Raw genomic sequence first — 26,971 nt, 5'->3', positions numbered from 1 at the left:
CCATAAGGTATCCACAAGAGGTTTCCAAAAGTCTAATGATAAGAGGACGGGATGCTTAAGAGATGAGATTTTCATTTTCAAGCATTGATTAATTCGACCGAGTGTTTTTTCTTCTTCTTCTAGTGATTATTACCTGTCACATCATTTTTTCGTAAGAGATCGATGCAGTTCCCACTAGTTTGACTGGAGTTCTAGCGCAGCAAACGTGCCTAATCGACTGGTTGGCTCAAGAAAGATGGCCCGGAGAATTTTCAAGTCGTGCCTGCTTAGTAGTTTACCTTTTTTTTTCATAACACACGTGCAACCAAAAATAATACACGTAAAAGCTTTAGGACTTGGTGCGTGAAAATGATGTGTGGATTTGTCATTTGTCATAAAAATGCACTCATTTCACTCAGTTCTCAACGATTGTTAGAGAAGTGGAAATAAAATGTAATGTCAGAATATATGCAGAGTGGATATATACTGTGTTTCCATGTCTAAAACCATAGAAAGTACATAACTATTACTCTCTTCGTTTTTCTTTATTTGACACTTTTGGTTAAAAAATAAACTATCGGACGTTAACTATTTAAAAATGGAGGTAGCATAATATTCAGACTTTAAATAGCTTAATTTAGCTCCCATACAAGTTAGGACAGCCTCGTAGTTCATCCCGAGCAAAGGAAATTCACTTAGTTAAATAATTCTACGATTCTTTTTTTATCTAGGCACCCAAAAAGCAATGGAAAAAATATTACCATTAATAATTATTAGTACAATGCTCTACAATGGTCGATGGAACAAAATCATATTTAATATCCATAAAATAAAAAATAAATTTAACTTCAGAGTGAACATATGATTTACATATTAGATATTAGATATTAAATTAATAAGAATAATATTACATTTTATCTTAAACAAAAGACCAAAAAATATATGAGTCGAAAAACTCAATCTTTTTCTATAGGCCGCTCGATGGTTCGTCCCCTTCAACTTATTTTATATAGAAACAAAAAAAAGTTCTAGCCTTCGGCTAGCGACGTAGTAATATACGAGAACGCTACATTGAATGTGGCTTCTTTCATGTGTTGAGCTTGGTTGCTTGGATATGTGGTGCATGGTCTATAGTTATGTGATTAGTGGAGAAGATAAAAAACCTACGCGCATAAAACTGATGCAATTGATGCTTTAATATAGCAGCATAAGCACAACGTTATAACCAACAAAACTGGAATAAACTAAATAAAATCTGCTCCTATACTCTGTAACCCACCAGTTTTTTTCTATCTATGATCGAACTTTAATAAATATAAACATAGAGGCCCCCTATACTATGATCAGACGGTTCTATCAGACAAAGGTTTTGCCGAAAAGAAACCCGTTTCCTGATTATATTTCCTGTTCCAATTTCCTCTAATCTTTTTCTCCGTTCACTCCATCTCATCAGCAGCCGCATTCAGGTCAATCCTCGGCTTCTTGCCACTACCTACGGTAGCGGCGCCGGCGGCCTTACCGCGGAGCGGTGGAACCCTGGCCGCGCAACGCGGGCACCGTGGGTCCGCCTCGGCGATGAGCACGTAAGTGAGGCAGGACGGGCACGCGGCTGCGCGCATCGCGGGAGTCGCGGGCAGCGGCGACCGGCGGTTGCGCTTTCCCGCGGAGGAGGACGACGAGGTGGACGCGGACGATGTGGAAGACGTTGCAGGCGACGCGGCGGTCCTTCCGGCAGTCGCGCGCTCGAGGGCGGAGCGGACCATGTCGAGGGTACAGACCGCTGCTGACGAGTTGTTGGTGTTTGGCGCCGACGCGGATCCTGCCGCCGGAGGAGGAAGGTTGAGGTCTTGGTGACCGCCTTGCACGCTCTGGTGGCGAGGGGTCAGGAACGTCTTGCCGGACTGCGAGAAAAACAACAAAAAAAGGTTTAGTATACTTTGCACACAAAATACGTACGTATTGTAAACTACTAATTTTCTTCTCGAATATTTGTCACACGACGATAAATAAAACAAAAAGAAGCGAGGGATTATATTTCAGCAGGGTTAATATTGAAGCAAAATATCATGTGCGATCGACGATCAGCGATCAATAAAAAAAACAAGAGTACGTACATAAAAATAAACAACATGTAAACTTGATTTAAACTCCACTCCATATCCCTATTCCTAGCATGTGACGATCAATAAAGCGATTGAAAATAAGAACAGGTATTTAAAATCAAGTCCTCAGATAAAACACAGACCACCACAACCCTCGGCGCATATTACGAACCATAATCAACTCACCAAGAGGTCAAGCCGTCGCTCCCAGCCGGCAGGCACCGTGACATCGAGGTCCACGACCTCGTCCTCCGCTGCCACGCCGCCGCCACAACCGCCGAGAAGATCCATCGTCACGATCTCCGGCCCGCCCTTCTTCACCGCCTCCCCGCGGAGCAGCCTCGCGACGGAGCTGACGTCCGCGGCCAACATCCCAGCGCTGGGCCTCCCGTGGGTTCCCCCTCCTTCCGGAATCCCTTCCTTGGCGGTCGTCGGCAATGGCAGCTTCTCTCCTCCTCTTGTTTGCGCGTGCGCTCTGGTGGACTGCGGCTGCGGGTGGAGGAACGAAGCGGTGGGTATATATACCGCCGGGCCGCCGCCCTGGCAGACACGTGGGCCCCGCAGGCCAGGGACAGGCAGGTCAATGAATATACTCCACCCAAGGGGTGCGTTATTAATTGGCATTGTTGGGAAATGGTTGGCAATTTTATTCATTAATTGGCAATTAATTGAGTATACTAGTAGCATGGATTTGAATTTATTCAAACATGGGTTCCACTTCTTCAATTCATGCGTTCCACATTTCATTGAACCTTTTTAGCTACTTCTCGTCCTCCATTCTGAAACATTAGAGCAAATTTAATAATATATATAGCCAACTATTAGCTACAAGAATCTTTGTAGTCTAACTTTCAACTCATTCATATAGTTGTTAGTTGCTCACTATTAATGTATGACTCACCTCTCTCTCATGATTTTTTAATCTTGTGTCTAAGGTGGCTATAAGTTTACAACTCGCTTCTCCTCTCTCTCTCCTCTTATCTCTCATTCAACATTTATCCAGCTGACCGCCGATCATTATACTTGCTCTTAGGCATTTTTAGGTACCTATTGTTAAACTACCTTAAATTTCATTAAGTCTATAGAGAAAAGTTATTAATATCTACCATGTTAAACAGATAAATTATGACCGTTCACATACTTATAAACACGGGGTTAGATATTATATGTCAATTTCAACACTTGCAAGATATGCAGATATACAGACATGAAGGAGTGCACTATTTATTGGTGTAGTTGGGAAATGGTTGGTTTCATCAATTCATAATTAATCGAGTATACTATCATGCATTTGAATTTTTCCAAAAATGGTTTTGGGCTTATTTTCAAAATCGCACATGGCATACTGGTAGTGGTAGAACCTTATGAGATGAGATGCCCTTGCTTAACTATCACATTCATATATTTTTAGAAAATCATATTTAACATATTCAACATTCTCCATCTCATACCGCAAGCCAAGCCATCTACTCACAATTACCACTATAGTTCCATACCACATCTCACCGTATCATCTAGTGGGTACTGCTTTATGCCTCTACTAGCTACCACATCTTTCCATATCATCTAGTGGCTATTGCTTATTGGTGTTTGCTTCTGCTACATACGGCCTGTTTGAAAGGGTTTCACTTGAAAAAATTTGGGTTCATTTCAGCTTCTTCCATCTAAATAGGCTAGCTCCACGAGCTTTAGGTTTGAAAAATATAAAAACTAGAGGCAAACTTCATGAAATTCACGAAGCTCCTCAAAGTTTTTTTTTTCGCAAACACTGTTTTCATACTTCCTCAAAAAGTTGTATGAAAATTAACCGCCACACCACTGGTTACACAACGTAGCGCTTCAGATCTCTTGTGACAACCACTAATCATCAAGGGTAATCAAGGAAACTCACACAAATCAATTATATTACAGAAGCTGGAGCACACGTGCAAGCCAAACATTCCTCGAATCCACTTCAACAATTTGTTGGAGCTATTTTAGATGAAGCTGGAAAACTGGAGCTGAAATTCTCGAAGTGAAGCCCTCCTAAGCAGGTCCTCGGTTTATATAAACTGATTCTATAAACTTAGACATAAACTGATATGTTTGGAATCACTCAAGTTTCTATAAACCATATTCTTAAAAAATTTTGCAGTTCCAAACAGGCCCTAAGTTGGATGATATAAGCTAGAAACTCTTTCCAATATCTTTTTTTTGTAGCCATAGTTCTTACCTTTCAATCAACTTGAATGACATTTATTTTCATATTTATTGTGTAGTTACAGTTCATTCATCTAAGGATGGCTGGCCAAATTTGCTAGTGGTAATTAAAAAGGAAGCTTTCAGCTATAAATAAACAACAAAATAATCCAGTGGACATGTTGTGTCTTCAATGACAATTTCAGATCTTCTCTAGGTGCAATGGAACCGCGCGTAGCAAGATATGCAGATACTAGGTGAGTGCCCGTGCGTTGCTACGGGGGTTAAAAATTAGTACAAAATATAGATACAAAACTACAAACATCTCTATGATACGCAAAATTCTATTTGAGTCAACGTATGCTCGTGTGTTGCAACGGCACACAAATTACTCAATAAAAGAAGGCAGATGGTAACCATCAATGGCTAAACGGAGCCGAAAACACGGAGAAGTGGATCTCATCTAAAACTGAGCATGGCGTTGCATAGAAATGCAGGGTTTAGTCATTCAGAGCATGAAGAACATTTTTGCATAGCTCCTAATATTAGTAGGTTGACAAGAAAGGCGAGGAGGCAAAACTGTGCACATGTTCATCAGTGAAATTGCACATTAGGATTTGAGAAGTCTTTAAAGGAATGCTTTCACCATTAATCTCCGGTCTCAGCTTCTCCTCGCTTCCTTTGTGGAATCACATGGAAGAATGCCGTCTTCCAGTCCCTTGTTTCCACAAACTTCAACATTATCTCAAACACTTGGTTAACTGTAAGAACCTGCATGGTTATCGATACACACGAGATCAGTACTCTTAGTACAGACTACTCTAGAGAATCAGATATTCTAAAGCCAAACGACTTTTTTCATGAATACAAGTAACAAATGAGATAGCAAGATATTCAGACAGTTCAATGGACATAATCTGACAACTTGTGGCAGTACCTTATAACAAGCATAGATATAAATACATTGCGCTCACTTGTCCAGTGTGCATTGAAGTCTGAATATTCAGAAAAGCAGCAAAACGCACAGCAAGACGCCACCACAATATATGGGCATATTGGAACATTTCAAAGGAATATAGTGGGTACAGAAACAAATTTGAAACAGAGGATGATGCCTTCAGACACAAGGTTATTGAAAGGTGAGTTAACATTTTATTTTCATATGAAAGGTCCAAACGGTTATACAGTCACCTGAGAACTTGACATTTTTAGGTAGTTTCCAATAGGAAGCTTTGCAGATTGAATTCCCTGCTCAGCTGACTTCTTCAGTGTTATGCCCTTCCATCTGTTTCGATCCACCAGGCCACCGATGATGTATATTTTCGACATGTCTAGATCATCAAGCACTGTCTCAGCATCTGCTGTAAGATACACGAGGTTTTCTTTACGGTCATGAATGTTAAAATACAAAAGTATCTCAATAAGTAACGGGGAGTACATACAAATGTCATTTTAATCTCAATCAAAATGCATCAAAAGACTTATTCAGACAAGCCAAATGCCCAAATCTAACCATAATATCAATAAAATTAGGATGTTTAAACTTGGACTGCAAATGATATATAGTCAGTACCCCGACACCCAAGCCATGTCTAGTTTTGGGTCCTAGTACTCCAGCTTTCAAATCATCAAATTTTCCAAGCGTTTTCTGGTAATATCAAATTGTGCAGCTATAACATTAACAATTGTAGCGTGTAAACATGACTTGATAATACACCAGACCAATCAAACAGAAGATGAACATCATCCTATTAGTTTGTTAGCTGAACACGTAGCCCTTACCATGGGTCTAGTTTGTTAGGACCTCCTTGTAGACGATGTTCTTGGTGCATGTCCCACAATCTATTGTGGGGTTCTTTTTTATGCCCTTCCTCGACCTCTTCTTCACATCGACGGCTGGGATGGCAAGGATCTTTATGTTCAATCGAGCTGTCGCTCTAGATAGAGCAACATATAGTTGGCCATGAGAGAAAACCGGTTCGGGCAAGTACACACCAACATTGGGAATAGTCTGACCCTGTGCTTTGTTAACTGTCATTGCAAAGCTAAGCCGTACAGGAAACTGCTTTCTTTTGAACTGGAAAGGGAACATCTCTTCATCGGATGGACACAAAGGTATACGCGGCAGGAAAATCCGTTTTCCAGCGTGCTGACCTAGTACAATTTCTGCGTCAATGCTATTTCTTTGGAAACCACGAACGACCAGCCTGGTGCCATTGCAAAGTCCATTCGCAGGGTCTATATTCCGAAGCAATATAATAGGGCATCCAATCTTGAGCTTCAAAACATGTGGTGGCAGCCCATTAGGCGTCAGTGTGTTTAGGAACTCAGGAGGGTAGTAGTTATGGGGATCATCCATGACGCTATCGAAACTATGGTACACCATATGCTCCCCTTGAAAACGATCGATCATCTTAGCATTTATCATATCCACCCAGTCATTCCGCGTTGACAGTATCGCCCTTGAAGTGATGTAGGTCGAATCAGACATATTTTCGTTGAGATTTGGGAAAACGAAGTCTATTAGGTTGTCAAGATCGCTGTCACTCCCACTATAAGGCACACATACCTCGTCAGGAAGACAGATGTCGCCATCACTATTTGTGTCCTCAGTTCCACCGCCTACGCGTAGCAAATACTCCGCAAACCAAGGGTCGTTTTTTGCCCTCATATTGCTAACAAGCTTTAAGTGGGACATGGACTCCCATATGTAAGACATCCGTAGCGAAGAAGCGACCACTTGAGCCCTTGACCCTTTACGAACAACAGGCAAGACTTGTCTGAAATCCCCACCGAAGACAATGGTTTTACCACCGAATGGTAGTTCGGGCCGACCCATTATATCGCGCATGCTATTGTCCAGTGCCTCAACGGCTTGTCTCTTGGTCATAGAAGCCTCGTCCCAGATAATGAGAGATGCTTTCCGTAGCAACTCTGCGGTTCCACTCTGCTTCGTGAAGCTACATACAGCGCCATCATCAATAGTGAGAGGTATCTTGAAGCGTGAATGGGCGGTTCTTCCTCCAGGCATTATGGAAGCTGCAACGCCAGATGTAGCTGTTGCCACTGCAATCTTGCCCTGGCTGCGTAGCGTCGCGAGCAACACTCTGTATAGATAAGTCTTCCCGGTGCCACCAGGTCCATCCACAAAGAACAATCCGCCCTGATCAGTGTCAACGACAGATAGAATCTTATCATAGGCGGCCCTCTGTTCCTCGTTAAGAGAGTCTTTGAGAGCCACATCTCCCACTACCGGTTTGATACTTTCCTCCTTGTAAACCTCCCTAGCAGTACCAATAGCATTGTCATACGCGTCGATGATAGGAGGAAGAGGGAATGTCTTTATGTCCTTTCCCATTGACTGCAGCATGTTCCTAATGTCAATCAATACCATCTGCTCAACATGAGTTTTACCCTGACTCCTGTGTTGATAGTCCTCTGACATAACATCTAGGTGATTCTGCCAGAGTACCGCCACGTCACTTGGCTCACAGTACACCAATATTGTGGCAAAAAGTCGTCGCAGCGCCGATGGCATCTGGAAAAGAGCACGTTCAGTGAGACAGTCATCCAGTGTGTTGTCCGACTCAAGCAGTCCCCTTCTCTCTGCTGCCTCACGAAAAGTTGGTAGCGTGACACCATCTACTGTCCTTAGATCCACATAGGAGGTGGCGCAAGTCACATGGTTTAGAAGAACACGGAGATAGTAGCGCTCCCCCTCAGCGGGATGAGCAGAGACTATTCTACCGACTTGTCCACCCGTATCACGCTTCCTCCGTTGCCATACTTTGCCCTTACCACTTTGCCAAGTGTACCATTTAGGGAAGTCACCATATAGGATGCCACGAGCCCCCTCATGTAGCCTATTCGCTTCAAAATATGCCGTGAGCATTGACCTATCAGCACCTGGACGGTTGACGACTCGCTCGACCATTTGTCGTTCGTGAAACGCCACCATGTGCATGTTTGGAAGATGGAGTTGCAATTGCATCACAGGTGGAGAGTTCTGACTAAGCTCAAATCCGTATATCCTCCATAATGCTTCTGGAGGAGTCACCCACCTTGCATCTCTGTACTGCTTGATCTCATCTACATCATCATCTGCCTTGCTCGCATCTCTCATAACAACAGACGCACGATCATGGCCTTTGTATATGTACTTGAAAAGGTATTTAACGGCCTTGATGCTTCCGCACGCCTCAACATTGATGTGACAGTTGAAGAGACGAAGGAGGTAAGGGTTGTAAGGGACAACCCATCTATTGTCCAATTCGCACCCTCGAACCTTTTCCTTACGCCCATCATCATGACGTCTGTAAATCGGGTATGAGTCCTTCCCTTGCAAGGTTGTGTCACTGAAAGGCCGAGGGTAATGATTCTTGCACGATGCATGGCCCTTAGTGCATGGACAGTTAGGGTTTAACGACCCACACGGGCCATGCATCATATGCTTGATAACCATCTTTCGTAGTTCAGGGTACTTGTTGTGTGGGATCTCGGCTGAGATCAAAAGGTCATACTGCTCGGGGCACGTTAGCTTGTACTTCCTCTGCATGATGAGTAGAAAATGGGCATGTGGCAAACCCCGCTTTTGAAACTCCAGGACGTAGACGTAGGCCCGGACCTTACCGAGAATATCCTGTTTAGTCAGCCTATGCTTTAACTCCTGTAGCTTCGCATGAAAGACACGCACTACAAGATCGGGACGATCTTGCAGTGTTTGCCCAGGGAGAAGCTCCCTCCTTATCTCATCCCAGTTGGGGTTACATGTCATGGTAAGAAAGATGTCTGGTTTACCAAACTTCCGCACCAGAGCCATAGCATCCATATACCGACGTTTCATGTCACGAGGACCGCCAATAAATGAAGTAGACAGCACAGTTCGCTTCCCAACCTTTTCTGCTCTGATATCTCCATCTAACATGCTATCCACCAAGCCCTGGTATAGGTCTGCCCTTAAACGATCCTGATTCTTACGTATGAAATCTAAACGAGAGCTCTCAATCTTGATGTACGTGTCGACAGCGAACTGCTGGAAAAGCCGCTTTCCATGAAGTATTGGATTAAATACCCCGGGACGAATCTGGAATTTGTAGCAGTAGTAGTCACGTACTGTAACGCCCCGAATTTTGCAGTGAATTTTTTTTCTTTTCTTTACTCGCCAAAATTCGGGCGTTACCTTTTCCTTTTCTTTTTCCCTTCGCTAAACCTTGACCTTTTCCAAAGTTCTAAGCGGGATTCGGTTTGGAATTCCCGTGTAAGGAAAAACCCTAAATACTTTATGTTGTTTGATGCACCATGCCGAACCTTGCATTTCTTTTGATTGCTTTGAAAGCGCAATTGCATTCATGTAGAAAGATCGGATTTCGAAAATGTGGAGAAGATCTTTTCTTTCTTTTTTCTCCCTCTCTTTTTCCCTCCTCTTTTTCTCTCTCTCCCGCGCCGTGGGCCGACCCCGGCCGGCCCAGGCCCCTGCGCGCCCCCCCTCTTGGGCCTGGAAGGCCCAGCCGCCCCCCCCCTCTTTCCCTTATTCCCTAACCCTCTCCCTCTCCCCCCTCATTTTCTCCCTCCCCACCTAAGTCGCCGCCCCTACCCCCTACCCGCCCCCTGCCCTAGGTCGCCGCGCCGCCCCCTGCCGCCGGCCGCCCCTCGCCGTCGATCCCCGACACCGGTGAGCCCCCCCCCCTCCTCTCTCTCTCCCTCCTCCCTCTCTCCCCTCCCCTCCCCCCTCCCTGCCCGGCCAAGGCCCGGCCGCCCCCTGTCCGCGCCGGCCGTCCCCCGCCCCGCCGTGGCCGCTGGCCGGCCCTCGGCCGCGCCCAGCCGGCTCCCGGCCGCCCCCCAGCCCGCGCGCCTGGCCCCCCGGCCAGCCTGTGGCCGCCCGCTCGGCCGCCCAGCCCGACCCCCCCCCCCCCCGCGCCCGCCTGGCCGCCGGTTCAACCGGCCGGCTCAGCGGCTCAGCCGCCCGGCCAGCCCCGGCCGCGCCCGCGCCCGCGCCCCGCCTAGGGCCGGTTCAACCGCCCTAGGGCCGGTTCAACCGCCCCCCCCCCTTCTGTTTTTTTTTTATTTTTTTTATTTTATTTTATTTACTTTCTGTGATCATAATTACTGTATTTTAAGTAGGCTAATCACTGTTCATGCTATGGGAAAATAGGAAGTTTAATTTAAAAATTCCGTTATGTTATTGATTCACGTAGTTAATTGTTTACCCGGTGCAATGTTGATCAACTAAAAGTGATTAGGTTTCCATCAGTATATATAAATATATATAACAGAATTATTTTGTTAAAAACCAATTGTGTCATTAGTGCATAAGATTTAACCCCCTGCGAGACCTTTCCCCGTTTCTTTCTAACCATAACAAATGCGTTATCGAATGTCATACTTGATGCATATTCGCTTTATTTGTTATCTTGTATGGTGTACTGTTCTTTTGTATTAAATATGTGGATGTATGTATGTATGTTTGCGCTCGCATAGAGAACGATCCGGTCGAAGAGCCCGAGGAATTCGCAGGAGAAGCCCCTGAGCAGCAGTCGGTTGGTGGAGGCAAGTGTCCTTTGACCTATCTATGTCCTATTCATTCTTTAATTCACCTCCCGCATTACACGTTTATACCTAAGGATTGACTAGCTTTTGTTATCCATGTCCTTGTTTACCTATTTGGGTCGGATTATTACTACTTAGTCTGATGCTATTGCTCAACTCTAATCAATGAACATGATGTGATTATCTATGATACGCTGTTTTCCCTTCTCTTATTATGATGTTGTACTTGTGGTATTCAAGGGGGCTCGAGCGGTTTCTCGAGTGCCTCTCCGTAAGGACCTGTTCTATGGATGACCGCCCGGGAAAACAGTGCAACCATGAGGGTGGAATGGGGTGCCCTTAGCTGAATAATTAGAGGATCCGGGATGTAGTTCACTTAGCCGTCGTGCCGTCAATGGGGCTCGGTGTATGCGGCTCGCTCTGCCAAGTTTGGGTTCGCCCCTTGGGGAGGAGTGCGGTGCATTTAGGAAACCTAACGGGTGGCTACAGCCCCGGGGAATCTTTGTAAAGGCTACGTAGTGAAACCCTGCCTATTCACCTTGGTAGTGTTTAAGGGTTTGATCGGCCCGAGGCAAGAGGGAATCACGGCTTGTGGGTAAAGTGCACAACCTCTGCAGAGTGTTATGAAACTGATATATCAGCCGTGCTCGCGGTTATGAGCGGCCAAGGGAGCTCCAGTGATTAGTGGTACTTGATCAGAGACATTGTGGTACAGGTGGTTATGAGATTGATGGTTCTGGTTATGATTATGGTGCTGGTAAGTGGTATTCTTTCCGTTTGGAAAGGGTACATCGGGTTAATAACTTGGGTTAATGCTAAAACTTGGCTTTCTACTAGTAAATAATAATCTGACCAACTAAAAGCAACTGCTTGACTTATCCCCACATAAAGCTAGCCCACTACAGCCAAACAGGATACTTGCTGAGTATGTTGATGTGTACTCACCCTTGCTCTACACACCAAACCCCCCCCCAGGTTGTCAGCATTGCAACCACTGCTCAGGCGAAGATGAAGCTGTGGAAGGAGACTTCCAGGAGTTCCAAGATTACGACGAGTTCTAGGTGTGGGTTAGCGGCAACCCCCAGTCGGCTGCCTGTGAAGGCCGTGTTATCTACGTTTCTTTTCCGCACTTTGATTTATTGTAAGAACCATATGGACGTCTCAGACGTATGATGTAATCGACTATTATTCCCTTTTAATACTATTTTGAGCACTGTGTGATGATGTCCATGTTATGTAACTGCTGTGTACGTGAATAACTGATCCTGGCACGTACATGGTTCGCATTCGGTTTGCCTTCTAAAAACCGGGTGTGACATAAGTGGTATCAAAGCCGTGCTGACTGTAGGACCGCTAACCTAGAGTAGAATGGTCGTTCTAAGGATTATAGACCTCTGTCTCTTCCTTGACTTTGATATCCCTTCAAAAGTTGGTCCTACTGACCAAACCTATGTTCTACTACATATTATACCTTGCTGAAAATTATGTTTTATTCTGATCCTTCATTTACTTATGATTCATTACTTGCTGGTCATATTAATTCTGTTCTCACCCTTTTGCTTGCGATGTCTTTTGTAGATGGCTCGACTTAGACACACTGCACGAAAGTCAGTCATCCCCTTCTTACCCTCCCGCCTTGCTGAGCGTCCGCTTCGCCGTCCCGTGGCCGGACAGTCCAGCCACTTGGAGAGACTACACCACCGCCTGCGTGAGGAGCAGGAACGTCGACGACAGGAGCAGCAGAGCTCTTCCCTCTCGCTCCACCAGGAGATAGAGTCTGTGAGGAGCTGCTCCCCTGTGCTTCCTCTGGAGCCGCCCCCTGCACCACCACTGGGCGCCCCAGCCTCTGGAGTAGCTGCTGGAGGAGACCCAGACGACGGAGGAGGCGACGACAGCTCGAGCCACGACACCGACTTCTCTGCTAACCCTGAGCCGGAAGGATGGGTTGCTCGACCCATCACTCGCGACGCTGCTCGCGGGTGTCACTTCCATGATGTGCTCGACACCCTGCTACGTCGGGCATTTGACCGGCATACTTGGTCCGTCGAGTATCGCTGTGTGGTCTACCAGCATAGTCGCGGGGTCTACCCGGACCGCTGGGAGGCGACTTGCTTGGTGCGCTGCCCGGAGGACAGTCTCCAGGGTGCAGAGGCCTGTTCAGAGCACTATTCTATCTCTGAGCGGGACTCAGCTGAGGCAGCCATGCAAGATGCTGCACGGCGTGCGCTTTCGCACTACTGCTCGGTTTTCGGTGGGGCAGCTGACGGTCTTGACCTGAAGTATTACCCCCGCCGTTCATCTGGCAGCACAGGAGGCGTGATTGTCTCACCTGTCGGTGAGGGCAATCCTAGGTTGAGCAGCACAGTCAACCTAGCCGCCGTGCTAAACACGGAGCTGGACCATGCACTAGACGAGCTGAGTAGGGCTCGTGCTGAGATCGCCCTGCTGCGGGCTGAGCGCGCGGAACGTCGTTATCTGGACGGTGGTTCCCCCGCTCCCGTTGGGACTCAGCACCCGTACCGCTCACCTCAGCGTGGACACCAGTCTTATGGCAATCCCGCCTGCAAGACCAAGATAAACCTAGAACCATAGATCGTTAGAGTTGGATCTTGTAATTAATACGAAATAAATATATACATGGAAGCTTCAGTCTTAGCGTTAGTCTCGGTCTTAGTTAGTTTTAGTTAGACAGGGTAGTTTGCTATATCCTGTGCATTTATGTTTGTCATGATGAACTATGTTTGGTTTGGATCTTTGTAATGATTGTCACCAGAGTGTGGGTATCCCCTGCATTTTGGTTTACATACTATGTCAATAAAGTTAGTTATATAGTTGGGAAACCCATTATTCTCCTTTCCTCTTAATCTGAGAAGCTGTGTGGTCTGTGTTGGAGATCAGTGAAGATGCTCATCTGTTCAGTGCTGTTGGAGAATTCTATACTCTTTTCTTATGCTGCAAGCTTTGCCAGATCAGTTCTGATGTGTGGTTGCGTTCTGCAGATGTCAGAGAACAGGCGTAGAGGAGGAAGGCGTGCTCAGCAGGAGCGAGCCGCTCCGCAGGATGAGGTGCCCCAGCAGCAGCACCTGCCGCCCCCGCCCCCGATGTCGATTGAGCAGATGTTTCTGATGCAGACTCAGGCAGTTCAAGCCATCGGTCAGACTCTGGCCGCCATTCAGCAGCATCAGCAGCAGCAACAGCAGCAAGCACCACCCCAGCCTCAGATGCCTCAGATGCCTAGAGACAAGCGTGCTGAATTCATGAGAGGTCATCCACCAACGTTCGCTCACTCTTCTGACCCCATGGATGCTGAAGATTGGCTGCGCACTGTGGAGCGGGAGTTGCATACCGCTCAGTGTGATGACCGGGAGAAAGTCTTGTATGGTCCCCGTCTGTTGAGAGGAGCAGCCCAGTCATGGTGGGAGTCTTACCTCGCCACCCATGCCAACCCCGACACCATCACCTGGGAAGAATTCAGAGGTAGCTTTCGTCAGTACCATGTCCCTGCAGGTCTGATGACAGTGAAGAAGGAGGAGTTCCTGGCCCTTAAGCAAGGGTCATCGTCTGTCAGTGAGTATCGAGACAGGTTTCTGCAATTGTCTCGCTATGCTCCTGAAGATGTCAACACCGACGCCAAGCGACAATACCGTTTTCTGAGAGGCTTGGTTGACCCTCTGCAGTATCAGCTGATGAACCACACCTTCCCGACATTCCAGCACCTGATTGATAGAGCGATCATGACAGAGAGGAAGCGTAAGGAGATGGAAGATCGTAAGCGCAAGATCAGTGGACCCCAGCCTGGAAGCAGCAGCCGTCCCCGTTTCTCAGGCAATCAACCTCAGCAGTTCAGGCAGAACCAGCGTCCATCTCAGCAGCATCAGCAGCGTCAGCAGTATCAGCAGTTCCAAAGGCAGTATCCTCAGCACCAGTACCAGAACCGTCAGAGCAATCAGTCAGGAGGTCAGTTTCAGAGGCAGAATCAGCAAGCACCTCGTCTTCCTGCCCCAGCAAATCAGCAGAACAGTCAGGCAGCACCAGCTCAGGTTGGAAACAGGGCATGTTTCCACTGTGGAGAGCAATGCCATTGGGTGATGCAATGTCCGAAGAAGGCAGCCCAGCAGCAGTCAGGCCCCAATGCCCCAGCAAAGCAGAATGTGCCTCAGCCTGGAGCAGGCAATCGCTCTCAGCAGCGCTATAATCATGGAAGATTGAATCACTTGGAGGCTGAAGCAGTTCAGGAGACCCCCGACATGACAGTAGGTATGTTCCCAGTCGGTTCCCATATTGCAGAAGTGTTATTTGATACTGGAGCAACACATTCTTTCATTACTGCATCATGGGTAGAAGCACATAATCTTCCAATTACTACCATGTCAACCCCTATTCAAATTGACTCAGCCGGTGGTAGAATTCGAGCTGATAGCATTTGTTTAAATGTAAGTGTGGAAATAAGGGGGATAGCATTTCCCGCCAACCTTATAGTAATGGGTACTCAGGGAATAGATGTCATCCTAGGGATGAATTGGTTAGATAAGTATCAGGCAGTTATCAGTTGTGATAAAAGGACAATCAAGTTGGTGTCCCCACTAGGAGAGGAAGTGGTGACCGGGTTAGTCCCGCCTGAGCCAAAGAAAGGAAGTTGTTATCAGATGGCTGTCGATAGCAGTGAAGCAGACCCAATTGAGAGTATCAAGGTTGTGTCTGAATTCCCAGATGTGTTTCCAAAGGATTTACCGGGTATGCCACCAGAGCGGAAAGTTGAATTTGCTATAGAGCTTCTTCCTGGAACCGCCCCCATCTCTAAGAGAGCTTACAGAATATCTGGACCAGAGTTGGATGAACTTAAGAAGCAAATTGATGAGTTGTCAGAGAAAGGTTACATCCGGCCAAGCACCTCGCCTTGGGCCGCCCCTGTCTTGTTCGTAGAAAAGAAAGATGGTACTAAGAGGATGTGCATCGATTATCGAGCTTTGAATGAGGTCACGATCAAGAACAAGTATCCTTTGCCCAGAATAGAAGATCTGTTCGACCAGTTGAGAGGAGCCAGTGTGTTCTCCAAGATCGATCTGAGGTCAGGTTATCATCAGCTCAGGATCCGACCTTCGGACATTCCGAAGACGGCATTCATTACCAAGTATGGTTTATATGAGTTCACAGTGATGTCTTTTGGTTTGACCAATGCGCCAGCATTCTTCATGAACTTGATGAACAGTGTATTCATGGATTATCTTGATAAGTTCGTGGTGGTATTCATTGATGACATTCTGGTTTATTCTCAAAGTGAAGAAGAGCATGCAGATCATTTGAGGATGGTATTGCAGAGATTGCGAGAGCACCAGTTGTATGCAAAGTTGAGCAAGTGTGAGTTCTGGATCAGTGAAGTCCTGTTCTTGGGTCACATAATCAACAAAGGAGGATTGGCTGTGGATCCGAAGAAAGTGGCAGACATTCTAAACTGGAAAGCGCCAACGGATGCTCGAGGAATCAAGAGCTTCATTGGAATGGCCGGATATTATCGGCGATTCATTGAAGGGTTTTCGAAGATTGCGAAGCCAATGACAGCGTTGCTAGGCAACAAGGTTGAGTTCAAGTGGACCCAGAAATGCCAAGAGGCCTTTGAAGCGCTGAAAGAGAAGTTGACTACAGCGCCCGTCCTAGTCTTGCCTGATGTGCACAAGCCCTTCTCGGTGTATTGCGATGCTTGTTACACAGGTTTGGGATGTGTGTTGATGCAAGAGGGAAGAGTTGTGGCTTACTCGTCCCGACAGTTGAAGGTTCATGAGAAGAACTACCCAATCCATGATCTAGAGTTGGCAGCAGTGGTTCACGCACTGAAGACATGGAGGCACTATCTGTATGGACAGAAATGCGATGTTTACACAGACCACAAGAGTCTGAAGTACATATTCACTCAGTCAGAATTGAACATGAGGCAACGAAGATGGTTAGAATTGATCAAAGACTATGAGTTGGAGATTCATTACCATCCAGGAAAAGCGAACGTAGTGGCAGATGCTTTGAGCAGAAAGAGTCAAGTCAATCTGATGGTTGCTCGCCCGATGCCTTATGAGTTGGCCAAAGAGTTTGACAGGTTGAGTCTCGGATTTCTGAACAATTCGCGAGGAGTCACAGTTGAATTGGAACCTACCTTGGAGCGCGAAATCAAAGAAGCGCAGAAAAATGATGAGAAGATCAGTGAGATTCGGCGATTGATTCTAGATGGCAGAGGCAAAGACTTTCGAGAAGATGCAGAAGGTGTGGTATGGTTCAAAGACCGCTTGTGTGTTCCCAATGTCCAGTCTATTCGGGAGTTGATTCTTAAGGAAGCTCATGAGACAGCTTATTCGATTCACCCTGGCAGTGAGAAGATGTATCAGGATCTGAAGAAGAAATTCTGGTGGTACGGAATGAAAAGAGAAATCGCAGAGCATGTGGCTAAGTGCGATAGTTGTCGAAGAATTAAGGCAGAGCACCAGAGACCAGCTGGATTGTTGCAACCGTTGCAGATCCCTCAGTGGAAATGGGATGAAATTGGTATGGATTTCATAGTCGGATTGCCTCGCACTCGAGCCGGCTACGATTCCATTTGGGTAGTAGTGGACCGCTTGACCAAGTCAGCCCACTTCATACCTGTCAAGACCAGCTACAACAGTGCAGTATTGGCAGAATTGTATATGTCTCGGATCGTCTGTCTTCATGGTGTGCCAAAGAAGATAGTGTCAGACAGAGGAACGCAGTTCACCTCTCATTTCTGGCAGCAGTTGCATGAAGCCTTGGGCACGCATCTGAATTTCAGTTCAGCTTATCACCCGCAGACAGATGGTCAGACTGAAAGAACCAATCAAATTCTTGAAGATATGTTGAGAGCCTGTGCGTTGCAAGATCAGTCCGGATGGGACAAGCGATTGCCTTATGCAGAGTTTTCCTATAACAACAGTTATGAGGCCAGTTTGAAGATGTCACCGTTTCAAGCGCTGTATGGAAGGAGTTGCAGAACTCCGTTGCAATGGGATCAGCCTGGAGAGAAGCAGGTGTTTGGGCCAGATATTTTGCTTGAAGCCGAAGAGAACATCAAGATGGTCCGAGAGAATCTGAAGATAGCGCAATCAAGGCAGCGAAGCTATGCAGACACAAGAAGAAGAGAGCTGAGTTTCGAAGTCGGAGACTTTGTTTATCTGAAAGTGTCACCGATCAGAGGAGTCAGAAGGTTCGGAGTGAAAGGCAAGCTAGCACCCCGCTACATTGGTCCGTATCAGATTCTTGCAAGACGAGGAGAAGTGGCTTATCAGCTCAGTTTGCCAGAGAATTTGTCTGCTGTGCATAATGTCTTTCATGTGTCTCAGTTGAAGAAGTGCTTGCGTGTGCCGGAAGAGCAGTTGCCAGTGGAAGGACTTGACCTATGTTGAGAAGCCAGCTCAGATCCTTGAGGTTGCAGATAGAGTCACCCGAAGGAAGACCGTCAGAATGTGCAAGGTCAGATGGAATCACCACTCTGAGGAAGAAGCAACCTGGGAGCGTGAAGATGATCTGATGGCCAAGTACCCGGAGCTCTTTGCTAGCCAGCCCTGAATCTCGAGGGCGAGATTCTTTTAAGGGGGATAGGTTTGTAACGCCCCGAATTTTGCAGTGAATTTTTTTTCTTTTCTTTACTCGCCAAAATTCGGGCGTTACCTTTTCCTTTTCTTTTTCCCTTCGCTAAACCTTGACCTTTTCCAAAGTTCTAAGCGGGATTCGGTTTGGAATTCCCGTGTAAGGAAAAACCCTAAATACTTTATGTTGTTTGATGCACCATGCCGAACCTTGCATTTCTTTTGATTGCTTTGAAAGCGCAATTGCATTCATGTAGAAAGATCGGATTTCGAAAATGTGGAGAAGATCTTTTCTTTCTTTTTTCTCCCTCTCTTTTTCCCTCCTCTTTTTCTCTCTCTCCCGCGCCGTGGGCCGACCCCGGCCGGCCCAGGCCCCTGCGCGCCCCCCCTCTTGGGCCTGGAAGGCCCAGCCGCCCCCCCCTCTTTCCCTTATTCCCTAACCCTCTCCCTCTCCCCCCTCATTTTCTCCCTCCCCACCTAAGCCGCCGCCCCTACCCCCTACCCGCCCCCTGCCCTAGGTCGCCGCGCCGCCCCCTGCCGCCGGCCGCCCCTCGCCGTCGATCCCCGACACCGGTGAGCCCCCCCCCTCCTCTCTCTCTCCCTCCTCCCTCTCTCCCCTCCCCTCCCCCCTCCCTGCCCGGCCAAGGCCCGGCCGCCCCCTGTCCGCGCCGGCCGTCCCCCGCCCCGCCGTGGCCGCTAGCCGGCCCTCGGCCGCGCCCAGCCGGCTCCCGGCCGCCCCCCCAGCCCGCGCGCCTGGCCCCCCGGCCAGCCTGTGGCCGCCCGCTCGGCCGCCCAGCCCGACCCCCCCCCGCGCCCGCCTGGCCGCCGGTTCAACCGGCCGGCTCAGCGGCTCAGCCGCCCGGCCAGCCCCGGCCGCGCCCGCGCCCGCGCCCCGCCTAGGGCCGGTTCAACCGCCCTAGGGCCGGTTCAACCGCCCCCCCCCCCTTCTGTTTTTTTTTTATTTTTTTTATTTTATTTTATTTACTTTCTGTGATCATAATTACTGTATTTTAAGTAGGCTAATCACTGTTCATGCTATGGGAAAATAGGAAGTTTAATTTAAAAATTCCGTTATGTTATTGATTCACGTAGTTAATTGTTTACCCGGTGCAATGTTGATCAACTAAAAGTGATTAGGTTTCCATCAGTATATATAAATATATATAACAGAATTATTTTGTTAAAAACCAATTGTGTCATTAGTGCATAAGATTTAACCCCCTGCGAGACCTTTCCCCGTTTCTTTCTAACCATAACAAATGCGTTATCGAATGTCATACTTGATGCATATTCGCTTTATTTGTTATCTTGTATGGTGTACTGTTCTTTTGTATTAAATATGTGGATGTATGTATGTATGTTTGCGCTCGCATAGAGAACGATCCGGTCGAAGAGCCCGAGGAATTCGCAGGAGAAGCCCCTGAGCAGCAGTCGGTTGGTGGAGGCAAGTGTCCTTTGACCTATCTATGTCCTATTCATTCTTTAATTCACCTCCCGCATTACACGTTTATACCTAAGGATTGACTAGCTTTTGTTATCCATGTCCTTGTTTACCTATTTGGGTCGGATTATTACTACTTAGTCTGATGCTATTGCTCAACTCTAATCAATGAACATGATGTGATTATCTATGATACGCTGTTTTCCCTTCTCTTATTATGATGTTGTACTTGTGGTATTCAAGGGGGCTCGAGCGGTTTCTCGAGTGCCTCTCCGTAAGGACCTGTTCTATGGATGACCGCCCGGGAAAACAGTGCAACCATGAGGGTGGAATGGGGTGCCCTTAGCTGAATAATTAGAGGATCCGGGATGTAGTTCACTTAGCCGTCGTGCCGTCAATGGGGCTCGGTGTATGCGGCTCGCTCTGCCAAGTTTGGGTTCGCCCCTTGGGGAGGAGTGCGGTGCATTTAGGAAACCTAACGGGTGGCTACAGCCCCGGGGAATCTTTGTAAAGGCTACGTAGTGAAACCCTGCCTATTCACCTTGGTAGTGTTTAAGGGTTTGATCGGCCCGAGGCAAGAGGGAATCACGGCTTGTGGGTAAAGTGCACAACCTCTGCAGAGTGTTATGAAACTGATATATCAGCCGTGCTCGCGGTTATGAGCGGCCAAGGGAGCTCCAGTGATTAGTGGTACTTGATCAGAGACATTGTGGTACAGGTGGTTATGAGATTGATGGTTCTGGTTATGATTATGGTGCTGGTAAGTGGTATTCTTTCCGTTTGGAAAGGGTACATCGGGTTAATAACTTGGGTTAATGCTAAAACTTGGCTTTCTACTAGTAAATAATAATCTGACCAACTAAAAGCAACTGCTTGACTTATCCCCACATAAAGCTAGCCCACTACAGCCAAACAGGATACTTGCTGAGTATGTTGATGTGTACTCACCCTTGCTCTACACACCAAACCCCCCCCAGGTTGTCAGCATTGCAACCACTGCTCAGGCGAAGATGAAGCTGTGGAAGGAGACTTCCAGGAGTTCCAAGATTACGACGAGTTCTAGGTGTGGGTTAGCGGCAACCCCCAGTCGGCTGCCTGTGAAGGCCGTGTTATCTACGTTTCTTTTCCGCACTTTGATTTATTGTAAGAACCATATGGACGTCTCAGACGTATGATGTAATCGACTATTATTCCCTTTTAATACTATTTTGAGCACTGTGTGATGATGTCCATGTTATGTAACTGCTGTGTACGTGAATAACTGATCCTGGCACGTACATGGTTCGCATTCGGTTTGCCTTCTAAAAACCGGGTGTGACACGTACGGACACACATAAATGGGTAGGAGATTCTGCATACGCAAGGATTGAAAAGTGAGTGATGTTGAAAGAATAGTTAATAATGTGCAAAAATCCCAAAGTACAAAGAAACAACTAACCTGCATCTTCATCGTTTGAATTATTTGCCCTATGTGTCGCACGGTATGCATCCACTTCATCCATGGATACACCAACCTTTGGGATATTTGCATGCCATCCAAGTTCACCTTTTGGGAAGAACAGTGGATATGATAGTGCATCGTAGCATCCATGGTATGAGCGGATGCCGTGGCTTGACCTATCCTTCCCATGTAACATAACACTCTTGCTGAACTGGCCTCGCCGTTCGCTCCCCTCGATCCATACAGCGGCCACCTCCGAAGTGAGAGGCGTGTTATATGTCTTCTGGTTCAAAGTCTGGTCAAGGTTCAATGCGATATGATAGTCATCAAGGTTCTCAACATGGCCCATGCTCCTAAGGTGCTCGGAGTACGGGTTTCCATGGAGTATGCCAACTATCTGTTTAATAACCTCTTTGTCTTTCTGAAGCTGCTCTTCACGACACTTACGGTACCGATGCTCGAGACTGGGATCGTCATCGTAAAAGTAAAGCTCTAGATGTTTATGCTCCGACCCACCTTCCTTACCGAATGACTTGATATTGTGGTACATCATGCCTTGTGCCCGGAACGTGTATATACCAGAATCTCGCACATTAGTTGTCATACTATCGAGGCAACAATATAGGGAAGTGAAAGAGAAATGGCCATTAAAAAACCTAATGTTATCACGAAAGTGCTTAGCATCAGAGTCTGCACTATCCCACAACCTCCTGAGCTGGGGAGGGGTATCCAGTGGTGCTAGCTCAACCTTCCCACCACGACAGCAAAACCCAGGTGGCTCGTACTCAAACTTCTTCGCAGTGCAATAACCGCAGTCAGGAACAGGCTTCAACATATGCGTTTCTTCAGGGAGGTTACTGTATACCTTGTCGTACGGGTCAGGCACATCAGTGCCAGTAGATTCATCCTGAGTACCATCGATTTCGATGTCCTCGTCAGTCTCCTCATCTGATATTTTTTGGAAAACAACGACTAAGACATGTGTATTTATATAAGCCTTGGTATCATAATCATAATAAAAATTGACATAAGTACATTGGCCAGCGAATATGTATCCCTCGTCGTCGTCATCATCTTCTCCGAATATGACAGCCTCATCATCATCATCATCATCTGGATCGTGAAAACACGAGCCACGTAAAAGACAAAGGCATTAAGGATGGGGGAAATATGTAACCTAAATAAAGATTTTTTACAATTACCATTGGAAATGACCCTTGGCTTCTCTTGTGTATGCTCCACCTCATTTCCTTGTTCGGTTATGCCTGCACTTCCATTTGTTGGCAAGGTAGCGGCTTGGCATGGAACGCTACATTGTGCTGATGGAAACACACGATTAGTCTGACTATATGGTATCGTCATCGTGCAAGATCCATTTAAGATTGGATAGTAATTACCATTGTTGTTGGCGTCGCCGATAGTATCCCCATTCAAAGTAGTCACGTTCCTTGCAATGGATGCTTGAGATTGTTTGTTTCGACGGGCTAAGATAGTTTGTCTTTCCCCACGCGGCACATGATGTTTACGTCTTATTGCTTCAGTAGACATATCGAATGAACCGACATCCTCGGGCTGTGTTTGAGCTGGTAGGAAAGGTGTCCTAACGAATTCAGGAATAACCTAGTCGCAGGTGGTAACTGTTGAAGGTTCCGTTGCAGGGTGCACAACCTCAGGGGTATATGTTGGGTCCTCCATGGCGATGGACGCAACATTCAGAGTGTCAGCCTGTAGCACTCTACGTTTTCTCATGTACTCTATCTTTGCCTCTTTTCGCTTTGGTGTCTGATTATACAACCTAAGGCGTTCAAGCCTATACTCCCTAACGCCGATACTCGGTTCCCCAATGACACCAACAGATTCATGCACACTGCCTAGAATATGGCATGTATAGGTTCAATTGCACGAAATCTGTTGTATTTTGCCTATTTTTAGTAAAGTGAACAGTCATGTACCTGGTGACAGAAGGTCTGTCGTTGCGACATAGTCGTTTGTCTGGAATGTCTCGTTCCGATGCAGCCAGTCGCTATCATCATCTAGATCCACATTTACTTTGTTGTCGCCATCTACGAAATATGAATACAATTACTTTACAATAGTAGGTCTATGAACAGACATATTTAATTTAAATTTGATGGGTTTCATCACCTCCTGAAACATCGGGCATCACATTTTGTCCCTTATTTCGTCGTCGCATTTGACGACGCTTGTTATTGTACTCATTCCTTTGTTCAACCGACATTGTTGCACGCCTTTCTCTATCCCTTTGCCTCTTTCGTTCGATAGAATTACCAGCCAATGGAGTGTTTTTAATAGGACCTACCATAATCATCCTAGCATTAGCCAAATAAACGATGGTACAAAAGGCAAAATTTGTGAGATCAATGGTGCTACAGTTAAATACGAACCTCTAGATGACTCAGACTTTAGGGGTAGTCCTGTATTTCGTTGACGTGCTTCACGACGCTTCCTATTTTTCTCATTCTTTTGTTCAATGGACATCGTGGCATATCTTTCTCTATCCCTTTGCCTCTTACGTTCATTAGCATCGTCTATTGGTCCAAGCGAGTTTGATCCTATTTGATCACCTACAATTCAACTTTTTGTATTAATGAACACATACTTATTAAGTTTCAATCATTAATTGACATGTGTGAACAAACTTTTACCTGTAACGCTTGTGTTTGAGATGTCTATTAATGGTGTGCGACCAGCATTATGCCCCATTAGATTCGTTTCTGTTGGTTCTTCGTTTTCACATAAGGAAATCTGCTAGTTGAGAATGGGCAAGTTTAGATGCTGCTTACGGAGATTCTGGTGGAAAGGGAGATACAGCTGCAACCGTCCTATTTTGGTAAAGTGTAGATGGTGCCATTGATCTTTTATCGACAATATATTGATCATAGCACCATTAAAACAACAATAAAATTATGAGAAGGATTATGTAGCCCTATTTTGGTAAAGTGTAGATGGTGCCATTGATCTTTTATCGACAATATATTGATCATAGCACCATTAAAACAACAATAAAATTATGAGAAGGATTAAGTAGCATTTCACAAATAACACAAGCTCAAACAAGATATATGGTTATCCTAGATTCATCATTAGAGACACCCAGAATTAAAAAAATGGAAACAAATCACTTCCAAACTGTAGATGTGCTATATACCTGTTTTGCTTGGTGGCTGGTGCATTGGAATTAGTAAGATGAGTCCATACTTTGTATTAGCGTGGATAACTTAATCCCTACTATTAAGTGTAAGTCACTAAACAATGTATCTTATTGGTACTACAGGTAAAAAACTGGTGCATTTTAGATGTGACTGTACAAGTAAAAAAACTGTAGATGTGCCTCTACATTTGGGAAGTGTAAAGTAGACTGCTTCTATTAAGGTTTGCCAAGGAAACTCAATTGATATCAACAAGCTGGGAACACTGCCGCTGAATTTAGAGGCTGGCCAAAATGGTTCCATAAAAAAGGTTACAAGTATTCCTGTGATGCCACATTCTGGGCACAAAGGGCAAGACAGGATAGGATGTTGTTGTTGCACTTCATCGAGTACTTGGCATTCTAAAAGGTAAAATCTGGAACTAATGGCTGCCTGCAGTCACCGGGTGTTTATACTGTTAAAATCTACAGACGCGAGGACACTTTCTGTTTGGCTGAACCAATGGCAGCCTCTACTGTTTAATTTAACAAAAACATTGGTTTAGCAAAAAAAATCTTATTGGAACTACACGTATAAACTGGTGCATTTTAGATGTGATTATACAAGTAAAAAACTGTAGATGTGCTTCTACAGTTGGGAAGTGTAAAGTAGACTTCTTGTATTAAGTTTTGCCAAGGAAACTCAACTGATATCAACAAGCTAGGAACAATGCCGCTGAATTTAGAGGCTGGGCAAAATGGTTCCATAAAAAAGGATACAAGTATTCCTGTGATGCCACATTTTGGGTCACAAAGGGCAAGATAACTCCCAAGTATTTATCTAACAGAACAGGCAGGGTAGCTGGGCAAAAAGAAGAGACACAAAATAGTCAAGGTCATGATGATAAGCAAATGAATACGAAGGATGCTAAATTAGTTGGATACCCTCATAGTGATGAAGAGGAACATCTTGATTTCACATCTCTTTCATCCTTTGAAAGAGTAGAAGGTCATCTTAATTTTGTTCCCCTGGCCAGCTACTGCAATTTACTTGAACCAGGGAAGGTGATTGGATTCACCAACTCTAATGCAGGGATCTCTTATTTGCCAGCAAGCTTTATTTTTGAATTCATGTATTTTTCTTGGTACTTAATCTGCTGAAAAATAATTTATTTTTTTCATATCTTCTCTGGAATGATGTTCTGTCTTACTTGTCTCTGAAGCATACTCTATATTCAGGACGCTTTGCTCCAGTTGGATGTTTAAGGGAAGTTCCAGTGAGGGGGATCGAAGGGCACGAAGGATACATTAGATTAATTGAGGGTAAGATGGAAAGCCCTTTTTGTTTATAAATCTATGGAGAAAATAGGTGGTGATGTCCAGATACTTGAACCTAAGAAGGATACATTAGATTAATTGATGTCCAGATACATTAGATTAAGTGTTTTTGTATGAACCAGTCGGGCTGTGTTTGTACAAGTAAATAAAAGAACAACACATAATTTGAACACATCTTGTTTCTTGTAGCCAAAAAGAAAGGTCTGTCAGATCAGATGTGTTTGTACAAGTTAAAAAACACAATTTGGATGCTCATGGTTTTCAAAAGCACAAGACGTAATTTGGTTGTTACCTCGCCGACTTGAATACAAAGCCCGAGGTTCCTTTTGACGTCGATCTCTCTATATACTTGGATTGTAGAGGGAAGTAATTGTCTTTACCTATCACAATGAAAAGGTAGTGAATGAAGAACTGAACTTACATATGTAGGAAGATACAACTAATAGAAGAATGAACAGACACACTATTGTTTGAACTTGGATCTAACCTTTTGAACTGAATAATAAAATTCAGGAAAGGGATATTTATTAGTCCACAAAATAATATGTACGAGGAGATTTATTAGTCCACAGAATAATATGTACCAGGACTGCAAGATCGTTGAAGGCCAGTTATACACAAAGAGGTTGAATGAAAAACAGATCACATCGCTGCTAAAGGTTACATGCCAAAGGCCTAGAGAGCAAGAGATGTATATTCTACAGGTCGAGAGTTTTTGTTGTAACAAGTAACTCTATTATTAAAGAAGTAACTTTTGAACACAACATTCTGTATGTTGAGGTAGAGTTTTATTGTAGGTAAAATGAATTATCTCTCTTGGCTATCCTACCTGGCAACAATGGGCACTGTTTCATGTTTTCAGACCCATAATGATTGAAACTTCTATATCCTAGATATGCACATAAAGTAAATCATATGGTGGACAAACCAACTGCCAGATCAGCGATGAAAGTGTCCTCAGTCTCACCACTACGAGCAGCATATAGTTAACATCAGGAACACAAACTTCAGGGGAGATAAAATCCACAGGGCGCGTCGTAGTGGTGAGACGACATTGATTTGGGTTTCTATGTACGAGGATATGTAACTATAATCATTGGAGTCTCAGATTTGTATAAATAAAAGAACACACTGCAGAGAAAAGGTCAGGTACTGTTGAGTTTATTTCTACAACAATATAAAAGAACCTGGTTAGCAATTTTTCAGTTAGCA

At 45.5% G+C, this 26,971-nt stretch overlaps 2 protein-coding genes across 2 annotated transcripts; both read right to left on the bottom strand.

Annotated features, from left to right (window-relative positions):
• Nucleotides 1-1,158: 1,158 nt before the first annotated feature.
• Nucleotides 1,159-2,574, bottom strand: LOC100278091 (uncharacterized). The gene is made up of 2 exons (NM_001151483.2): nt 2,268-2,574; nt 1,159-1,880 (listed from the first exon to the last, which is right to left on the bottom strand). The coding sequence occupies exons 1-2, from the start codon at nt 2,451-2,453 to the stop codon at nt 1,416-1,418; spliced, it is 651 nt and encodes a 216-aa protein (NP_001144955.1). The 5' UTR covers nt 2,454-2,574; the 3' UTR covers nt 1,159-1,415.
• Nucleotides 2,575-4,718: 2,144 nt separating this feature from the next.
• LOC103645932 (tRNA methyltransferase 10 homolog A) lies at nt 4,719-26,135 on the bottom strand. Its single transcript, XM_020548121.3, has 7 exons — nt 26,052-26,135; nt 23,940-24,039; nt 23,679-23,858; nt 23,419-23,589; nt 23,226-23,336; nt 5,451-5,620; nt 4,719-5,030 (listed from the first exon to the last, which is right to left on the bottom strand). Exons 2-7 carry the CDS (start codon nt 23,995-23,997, stop codon nt 4,908-4,910), a joined length of 813 nt encoding a protein of 270 aa, XP_020403710.1. The 5' UTR covers nt 23,998-24,039; nt 26,052-26,135; the 3' UTR covers nt 4,719-4,907.
• Between the last annotated feature and the right edge of the window lie 836 nt (nt 26,136-26,971).

The sequence above is a fragment of the Zea mays genome, chromosome 2 (assembly GCF_902167145.1).
Source record: "Zea mays cultivar B73 chromosome 2, Zm-B73-REFERENCE-NAM-5.0, whole genome shotgun sequence".
Classification (NCBI taxonomy): domain Eukaryota; kingdom Viridiplantae; phylum Streptophyta; class Magnoliopsida; order Poales; family Poaceae; genus Zea; species Zea mays.
Note: the sequence above shows the minus strand (reverse complement) of the source record. Positions and strands in the feature narration are given on the sequence as shown.